At 31.8% G+C, this 10861-nt stretch overlaps 1 protein-coding gene across 2 annotated transcripts in view; it reads right to left on the reverse strand.

Annotated features, from left to right (window-relative positions):
* Positions 1–4816, reverse strand: part of LOC106719521 (altered inheritance of mitochondria protein 3) — a 28956-nt gene extending 24140 nt beyond the window's left edge. For both annotated transcript variants that reach the window (XM_014513876.2, XM_014513875.2), the window contains exon 1: positions 4714–4816. In XM_014513876.2, the coding sequence (XP_014369362.2) occupies positions 4714–4731 (18 nt within the window). In that variant the 5' untranslated portion in view covers positions 4732–4816. The remainder of the gene's footprint in view (positions 1–4713) is intronic.
* Positions 4817–10861: the final 6045 nt, after the last annotated feature.

Here is a 10861-nt window from a genome sequence, read left to right on the forward strand (position 1 = left end):
TGTGACTGTAACTTAGTATTAATTAAGTTTTATTTAAGTAATAATTGTGATATAGCGCTACTAATTAATTATTTAAAGATGGCCAGCGTTAAGAAACAGAATTTTGAATAGACAACGACTTTACTGTTATAATTATTTATATTGCCGCACTAAGTGTGGGTAAAAATCACTTAAAAAGACACTTAGTGTAGATTATGAGAAATTACACCATTAGAGATCACTTAACTATTTTATTCGAAGGTTTCAAGGCAAAAAAATAAACAAATACGTACAGAAAGCTCTTTTTATAGTAACATGTATTAAATAATATACGCAAAAGCACTCTCTTGTGTCGCAAAAAGCTGCAACATCAATGTAGAGATGACATCGCGCAATCTGTCAACAGGCATGCGTACGCGCATGATTTATGTATGCGCAGGTCGCGTTATGTTATCTTACATTATGACCTGCGCCTGTGCCGGCGAAGCGTTACTTATAAATAGAATAGAACGGCGCTAAGCGCATCTTCAAAGTGTAGTACTAAAAAAACAAGATAATTCAAAGATTGTCTTGTTTGCTTTTGCCATTTTCAAACATTTACAATTAGGCAAAATTAAGAAAACAAAAGAACAAATTCCATGCAATGGGGCGATTATTATTTAATTTGGTTTAAGTTTTTCTAGATTTCTTTGTTATATTTCGTAACTTAACTAAGTTAAAATGTGTCATTGAAGGTCACATTTGATCGGGGGCGTGCGGTGACACAACACGGCCTAGTTCCCAAGCTTAGGGACCCGGAAATAGAACGGTCACGATTTTTTTCATACAAAACATTAAGCTTTATCTAAGAGGTAATAAACTAAATTTATAATCTTGCGTAAGTGACATTAAACAAGCATTTTCTAAAAGACTTAAAGTAAGGCCTGCAACGTATCTGCGACTCCTCTGGAGTTGCGGATGTCCATAGGCGTCGGATCAAATAATTTTAAGCGGTCCGTTGCTCGTTTGCCCTATTTAAAAATCTTTCTAAATGTTTCATTTATAAGATATTCTGCAGGTTATTTTAAAGGCTTCAGCTTGTTCACACATTCAATGTCATGAATACAGAGCAAGTCGGTACCACTTAACGTGTTAAAAGGTTAAATAGACTAGAAATAGTTATACATAACTTCGATTGCTGAGTCGGCACGCTTTTATCTTTATTCTTCATTAATCTAGATTGTATACTAATAGTAACTTAACAGCGGAATGCAATCAGCTGACGTAGTGTCGGCGATGTTACCAAAGAGTCACAAAAAGGCAATCAAACTAACTGCCTTATGACGTCATCTGCATATTGAAACATATACTGTAATCAATTTATGGGACACCTCGCCTGTGCTCTATTGATTTATATAACAAGTTTAACAAGCACATAGTTTACTAGACAACCATAGATGTTTATATCTTACACCTTATAAGAAATACTTAGTGGGTCTTCTTTTTCATCCATCCAAAACATGGTTAGTTTAGAGTTTTCACTACTGCCTACTGCAGCCTCAATAGCTGAATAATTTTTATGAGTGAAGTGTCTTTCGTGTAGTATTCTTCTGGGTGTAATAGGGTAGTCAATCGAGTTTTTTTTTAATTTAACAAAGTGTTTATTGTAATTATTATTATTGTTTTCGTCATATTTATACTAAAGAGTTTGCATACTTAATTTTGCTGTGTGTTTAATAATTATAAGTTAATTAGACTGGAAAGCATTTATTCTTCCTTAGTGCAATCAGTGACTACACGAACATAATTATTGTGTAAACGAGTACAGAGGCAACGACCTTTGCCTGAGAAAGTCATCCTCTAATGATAATGATGATTATACGTCAATTCTAAGTATTAACTACATCGTATACATCTAACTTGTGTCAATAATCTATCTTTAAAACTTCAGATAGAAATATCTACTACTTCTTGTTACTTTTTTTTACAATAAAAGGTAGCAAACTAACAAGTGGCCAGTTCTTTTCTGTTGTAGCGTTCTTAAAAAGCTTATTCTCTTAAAAAATCTATTGATACATTGTAAAAGAAACCTTATTTTATTACTGGTAGTAATTATTATTCCCATATAACTAAAGTACGTGAGAAACTATTCGAAAAACTTAAGTCAATTTAGAACATTTCTTATCTGTGCCAACTGAATGCCTTAAAACGAACTGGCAGTTACAATATTGAAATAAAAAAGTTTTAGAAAAAAAATCAATCACCGATAAATACATGTTGTTACCTCTTTTATAGCTAAACAGTATGAACTACGTAATCGTAGTTCTTTGTAAAAATTAAATTTTTCGTTTAAAAAAAAATATCATTCGACTCTAAAACTTATGCAGCCGAACCTGGATAAACGAGAGTCCACGGGACCACAATATTTTCTCGCTCAAAGAGTTTCTCTCCAACTCTTCTCGTTGATAGAGGTCGTCCGTCGGCACCGGACAATGAGTCTCACTTATAGAGCTTTTTAGCTTAACCAGATTCGATTGTTATGACAAAATATTCCTATGAAAGTTTTATATAGGACAAAATATGTATATATTGATTATTTTATATTTGAAAACTGTATAAATAATAAAGTTAGGTAAGTTCAACATTATCAGGTTGTCAGAAGTAAACTACAATTATTACTACTATTTCTGTAACCGCTTTTCACTATCGTTTGAAACACCTGCACGTAAATAATTCAGTTTATTTGGAATACTTATATTATTTATTTATATTCAAGGTCTTACCATATAAAACTTAAACTGTTCCAAACACTTTTTAGCTTAAACATACGTCAACCCTTTTATACCGTGACTCTCACACCCGGCGCGGATTTTTGACAAATCATTGTTATTGAAACATTATTATACGTAAACTTGCCAAATACGATCTTTATCAATGAATAAAGAAGTATTTTTGCCGAAAGTGTAGTGTGATACATTTATAGTGAAAAATATCACCACGTAGTCAATAATATCTTTCATTGGCGGTCAAAGGGTTAAAACACGTGTTTAACTTAACAGTGGTTTTTGGAGTTATATAGTTTAAATTTAATGAATTTTTAAATACTGTTGATTTAGATTTATTTAATTAGAAAGTTATTGTACAGTTTTGTCATCATTTGAAAGATTTACGTGTTTTATTAAACGTTTATATATTTATTATTTAAAGCGCTTTTTAATATACATGTAGTTAGTTATTCATGTATCTTGTTAAATATGGGTTGAATCCGAAAAAAGCTGTCTATAATGTAAGAAAAAAATAAAAACATAACAAAATATATAGTTGAAATAAATCTAATAAGGAGGTTATTGAACCGGACCAGCAATTGTCCTTTCTAACCGTACCTAGGTACAGCCAGCAGAGACAAGTACATTCAGGTACAGTCAGCAGTTGCCCAATATACCTAGGATAATGCTGCTACAATTATGCCAAAGGAAAATTTGCATTTCATTGAAACCGGAATTCTTAGCATAATCTGTGTAATTCTAAATTCAATCAGCAAGTTAAATACAGTTACTAGGATAATAAATGGCCACTAAATAATTAAATTAAATAATATTTTTTATTCAATAATAATAGAGGTTATGTACAATACGTAAATAATAGAATAAAATCTTTTACAAGACAATAATATTGTTGTTTTATAATTAAATATTAAGGTGCAACATTAATATTTTATTGCGTGAATTACTAATTAAAAAAATGATAAAAGAAAAATTATTAATTTCGAATGAATAATAACTTATTAATATTTAACATCAAAGCTTTTAAAATAGTTATAACATTATTTAGATAACAAGGCAACAATTTTTAACTAAAATATAAAATAAGTTTGTTTATCAGAATGATCTAGAAACAGACATTCGAAATGCCCGCACGACCTACAAACAAAAGGTATACAATAAGTTCACATAAAATGTCTTACTCACTGCCCACGAATCCTATTAACGCAATATTCAACGCGTAGTTAAACAAAAGCTAAATAAGCTTGAAATACTTTTAGCAACATCTCCTTTCTTAATTATCTGTAGTTCACGAAACGTCTCTTTTTTCTTTTTTATTATTATTTGAAAAGTGGAGAAAATAATTTTATTAGCGACTTTGCAAGTCTGTCGAGTTTTTACATCTTTTAATATGAATTTTAAAAGGTAATTTGTATCATTTGCAATTTGAACCGATGGCATTGAATCAATTTTCAGTTCAAATAATAAACTAAATGGAAAAAAGACTAACAATTACTTTTAGGCATGAGTCCTGTATAATTAAAAAAAAGGAAATTCTTGGAAAAAATTTCACGGCCCGATATTAATTTTTTTTAATATAATAAAAACTTATATGCATATATCTCGTTATTAAAAATAAAGAATTATGGTTTAAGGATCACCGCTCACATAAACTGTAAATGTAAATTTTCAAACCACTAAATTCACAGTTCACAAAAATAAAATAATCCGAAAAGTTTCTCGTACGGGTTGTTCCTGAAACCACAATCCTGATTTATTTGAAAAAAAAATAAACACTATAAAAACTTTATGGAATTAACAAAATTCATTAAATGAAAATAAAAAATGTAAAATTGTTTTGCACTTTCTTCAGTAGTTTAATTAAATAATTTTTAAATTAATTTTAATAATTATAAAATAATGTATTTAATTAATTCCAATTGAGCTTATAAAACACAACAATCCAATGAAATCACTTAATTTTGACACTTACGTAAATTTTGGCGGTCATTTTGTGGTTGAACTATCAACTGTCACTTGTCACTCGCGATCGGGGCGCATGCGCGGTGTGCGCGCGGAGAATGGCGGCGGCGGGCACGCGCGCAATATATACCCTCCCACCAAACGCGTTATTATATTAATTACGTTTGAGTTTTCACTGTAAAGACACCGATCGATCTGGATCTAACACTTCCTATTTCCATAATCCAGAATCGGAGTGGCAACAATTTGTTGGGAGAAAGTAGAAAAAACTTTATAATCTACTTACTTCATCAACAAAAGCAACAAAATTATCATCTTACTTATGTCTTACTAATATTATAAATGCGAATGTTTGAATGGATGGATCGATTCAACGGATCTTGAATGAATTTGGCGTAGATGAAGTATAGAGCATAGTCTGAAAGAATACATAGCCTACTAAAAAAGTTTTGTTAAGTCGCGGGCGACAGGTAGTAATAAATAAAAACGTAGTAAAGCATATTATACTAATCTATATACATATCTACGTAAAAGCTCTACATTTCGACGATATATCATTATATTCGATATTTTGCAGTTTTTTACGCTCTAGTTATCATAAAATAAAAAAGAATTACATAGAATAAAATAGCAAACCTACAATTTCAACATTTTTTCGTGATATACATTTGTTTTAATCTATGTTAACAAATATTTAATCTGTCATAAAGAAAAGCTATCTAATTTAAAGTGGACTACTTAAAACAGAAACTTTCATAGCAATTCCAGTCAAAATAGACATTAAAAAGATTAGGTCCTATTTATGTTAATTATACAAAAGATAACTAACCAAAGATAAGGAGATAGATTAAAAAAGATAAAAAATTGTTTCCACCCAGACTATAATTACGCATAATAACGATTATGAGGTAGGTAGCTGTGGGGAATTGTGCAACAGATCAACATTGGCAGCGTTCATTATTCATTCAGTAGTGTTTGGCGCCCACTTCGGAGGCGAGATGTCTGCTAAATATATTAAATGCTTTATGTGCAACTCCGTGGGAAGGTAAGGGATACTATATTCATGTGGCGTAGGCAGCGACAACAAAGTACATCACTTTACAACACTACCTCGAAACTCAGTTGAATAATTCGCATGTAATACGAATATGAAATTTTTAAAGTCCTTTAAAAAACTGTATTAAGTAAAAATTATCATTTTTTTAGTAAACATCCACAGTTGAAATCTTATTTTTTTTTTTTGTTTTTAATCAGGTGACAAAAGAACAATCGGTCACTTCTTCACAATTAGTACGCCTAAAATCTCTACGACAAGCCAAAGAGTAACAGATGCGTCGCCTAAGTTTGAGAAGTTTGTTAAGAAGGGAGAAGTGCCAAATTTATCAAAGAATGCTCATAACACTTAAAAAAGACACTCATATTTTTTCTGTAACTCGCAACTTTCGCTGTAATTTGGACAGAAATCACACACTGTAGACATTATGTCTGTCGCTAAAGCTAAGCAATTCACATAATAATTAATTCATTTTCTCGGAGCATATAAACTTTTTTTATGTCTTTAATTATGTGCTTTTAGTATTTAAAATTTATATTAACTTATTAAATGGAAGATAAACTTAAAAGCCGGAAAACTAATTTTACGTAATTTCACTAATGCGAGTTGTTTATTTTGTCATAAACTACACACTTTCGACTAATTTTAGTGATTTATTACTTGCATGCCTACTCTGCAAGCTATTCTTTAACGTAGAAACCTCATATTGCGACTTTGTTCGCGGGGAAATAAAAAAATATTTAGTAAGTAGCCTATGTGTTGTTCTAGACTATGTTCTACATTTATACCACATTTTAGCTAGATTCGTTTGTTGTTCTGGATATACGTAATAACAATCATCCATCCATTCATCTAAATTTTCACATTTATAATATTAGTAAGATTAAGGGCTCCTTTAATAAACATTATTCAATTCTGAGTGTGGAAGTTACATTTGATGTTTATACATAGTTTAGATATGATCCTTTAATATACTTGTTTCTTACTAATACTTGTGTACTGAAACTTATTTGCGTTATCTTAATTTAACTACTATATCAGTAACCGGATACACTATTGAGTTAGTCCATTGGTACCCCATCCGCGACGTCGGTTAGCTCAATGTAAGTGTTGCTTCACTTTCACACACAAGGTTAAGTTTCAATGAACCATACTTGTTTTCAGTGTGCACAATCTTTATACAGCATACTTTGAATTATTCTTAACACGTAGTTTGGAACATGACTTGTTTAAAGAATAATAAAAGATGTTTAAATGCTAAAAATGCAGTAATATTTACAAAAATGTGCGCTTTTATATTTAAAACTAGCTTTTCCCCGCGACTCCGTCCGTGCGGAATAAAAAATAGAAAACGGGGTAAAAATTATCCTATGTCCGTTTCCTGGTTCTAAGCTACCTACCCACCAATTTTCAGTCAAATCGATTCAGCCGTTCTTGAGTTATAAATGGTGTAACTAACACAACTTTCTTTTATATATATACTAGCTTTTACCCGCGACTCCGTCCGCGCGGAATAAAAAATAGAAAACGGGGTAAAAATTATCCTATGTCCGTTTCCTGATTCTAAGCTACCTGCCCACCAATTTTCAGTCAAATCGATTCAGCCGTTCTTGAGTTATAAATAGTGTAACTAACACGACTTTCTTTTATATATATAGATATAGATATATAGATGATTATTACTTATGAAAAGTTTTAACTCTATACATATCTATATCTTTAAATTGGCAAGTAAGTCGACCGAAAGTAAACAATACAAAAATAAAAATTATTTATTCGCCAAAATATTAATTACAAACGTACATAATATGTGGCGAGTAACAAAATCTGGCAAAGAAACATAATCCGGCATTAAGTCTACGCCTCAAAAGTCAGCTTAAAAATAACAGAAGAATGGTAGTGCAAAAAAAAATTCAATAATGTTATTAGCAAAGGTATTGTAGCCGGACGGACAAGGGCATTGAGGTATTAGCACACAAAGCAAGGCCGGCGCGTGTCCGCCTGTCCGGCTGTCCGGCTCTATGAATCATACGTAAGTACTATATGTATGCACTTACATCCATGTACTAACAAATTGATTCATTACATATTTATGTTAATTATTACAGCAGTGAAATACGATTCTATATTCTAAAACTACACGTGGGAAAAGATTTTTTGTTTCGAGTGAATAATTTTAATGAGTGTCTCGCCTTGACTCGTGTCTCTCACTCACGGCAGTCGTGAGTCCTACCGGGCGGACCGGCGGGCCGGATGTGGAACTTGAACCTATTCAAATTTAAAATGAATCAGAATTAGAAAGACCTCGCAGCAATAGAAGTACATAGTCATTACTCACTCAGAGTTATTAACTGGTCTAAGCGCCGATGATCGGTGTTCCCGCCGTTCGTTTGCCACCTACTCTCATAAAAAAAAAACCTAGTAGCGATTTCTCATAAAAAATCCTACCCTTAGTCATCAGCGAACGAAACGTGGCGCTGTAAGTGTTGGTGTTCGTTTTTCCTATTACTTTTTAGTTATTTATTTATAAAAATAATAAATGACTGTCCTGGGTCCTTAACCAAATAAGGATTCTTGATGTAGTACGCTGATACTTTGAGTTTTTTTTTTTTTTAATAAATATACATAAAGAGATGTTATCTAAGTATTGTTATATTTATGAATTATTAATAACCGATCGCACAATAACACTTACAGAAGTATTCATTCTATCTATATCAATTGCACATACCACAGAGTAACAGTTTACACACAGTTAAACACAATTTACGGACACAATGTGGAGCGTTGCCAACACTTTTCTTCCATTTTACGCACCTAAGTAAAAATACTGCAATTTTTAAAGTCGTAAAATATACTTCAGCAGCTTTATAAAAATTGCATAAACAAAAACGTTTATCATGAAGCTATGAATGATTTTTAATAATTTATAATCTGTATCTTTTGGGACCTTAACGGTTGCACAATTTTCCTTGTTTACAAATTGGCGCGCAGAATAGTTAGCATTTGACATATGTCAAGACGCCATTATCATCGAGGCAAATGCATTGGTTATTCAGCCAGTAAGTTTGTTACGATACGTTCGGAAACCGAGACGAATAACTTTGCCGCGGGCCGCATCGCAAGTTGAACAATACAAATTTGTGTTTACATTAAATTAAAACAGATTTCGACTCTATATACTTGTGTTACGACATATGTTTGTACAGTTGTACGTTTGTATTTGTTTAGGACATGCGTTTAAGTTGCCACATTGATCCGCTGTTCTAGATAATATGTCAAGGACTGTTTGCAAAATTACTTTTTTCGATACACGTACTCTCATCTAAACCTGATTGTGAGTGCAGTCTCATTTGAACATCCAAAGATCAATGACATTTGATGTCTTGATTTATCATCTTTACACGTTCCCTTCTACATTCGGCATAAGTTTCACCATACGGTAGTCTACTACTAGGCGTAGGCTCCTCCTAGGAATCGCCACAAAAATCGGTCCTCCTACACACTACGTGACTAACGAGAGTGATACCTTTATTCTATAGCTTTGACCAGATCTTCGATCTATCTTGTGATAGACACTGCAGTAAGGCTACAAGGTTCGAATCCGGGGTATCGGTAAAAAGCCAACAGTGATTGCTGTCACTATCACTGTAACATGTCACCAGCTAGCTGTTTGAGAGGATTGCTCTCTCAATCTTTATTCAAAGTTAATTTTTCAAAAATAAATTAAATTTGTAATAAACTGATTTATGAGAACGAAGAGGCAATTTAATAAAAAATCATTTGTATAACCAAACTATTAAAGTTACAACATTTCCTTGAACTTTAAATCGATCTTATTTTTATTATTAACACAATTTAAAATGCCATCTTTATTAATTACATCCGAATACAGTTTCCTTAATATATTAACATAAATACATAGTAAGTATATTTTATAATTATCAATAAATTTAACATACGGCCAAATTATATGACTCAGAAACCAAGAGGGTGACTAACGAGAGGGTTATGTTTTTCGCACGTATGTAACTATATTTGTATATACATATATCCTTTGTAACGGCCTAGAGCTTAAACGACTGAACCGATTTTGACTCTGAAAGTCTCTCTCTCTTTGACTTAAAGTCTCTCTCTCTCTCTCTTTGACTTAAAGTCTCTCTCTCTCTTTGACTGAAAGTCTCTCTCCCTTTGACTGAAGTTTCGTTAAATTCATACTCTTCCTCTGAATGTCATTATTAAATCTTAAAACACATATAGTGAATTTTGAATTTTTTTAAACTAGTTGTCGACCGCGACTCCGTCCGCTGGGAATAAAAAAAACATAACAAGTAGCCTATGTGTTCTTCCAGACTATGATCTACATTTATGCCAAATTTCATTGACATCCATTGAGCCGTTCTGGAGATACCTTCAAACAAACATCCATCCATCTAAACATTCGCATTTATTAGTAAAATGTGGGTGGCATTACAGATATAGATGGCGCTAGTTTGTTTGCTTTAGTTAACATTATATTAACTAGCTTTCTGTTCGAGTGAAATTTAAAAAAACCTTATTAATACCCTATGTGTTCTTTACTATCTTTTACATTGATGCCATTTTAGCAAGAGACTAAGTTCTACATTTATGCCAAATTTCAGCGACATTCGTTGACCCGTTTCGGAGACTACTTCTAACAAAAATCTATCCAAACATCCAAAGCATTTATAATATATACATACATACATCAGTCAGTCAGTCTGGTTTTTTTAATCAACTCAACTAACAATTGTTATTTATAGGTGAGCGGTAAAAGCCAATCGTTGCTGTAATATTATTGTTCTAAAAGTAAAAGTAATACTACATTTGTATAATACGATAATTGTTATTTTAACTTTATAATTGTCAAGGACAAATCAGTTTTTTTAATGTTAAACCTTTCATGTTAATAAGGAAATCCGTAAGCCGTAAAAAAAACTAAGAATATAAACGTATGCGCATTTATATTACCTAAGTTATATTCCCAATATATCACCACAGACTATCTAAAATATTTTTAAAATAGTTACTGATGGTGAGTCATTAAATAAATTCCGTTTCATAAATCAAGAACAATTAAATA

The sequence above is a fragment of the Papilio machaon genome, chromosome 7 (genome assembly GCF_912999745.1).
Source record: "Papilio machaon chromosome 7, ilPapMach1.1, whole genome shotgun sequence".
NCBI classification, from domain to species: Eukaryota; Metazoa; Arthropoda; class Insecta; order Lepidoptera; family Papilionidae; genus Papilio; species Papilio machaon.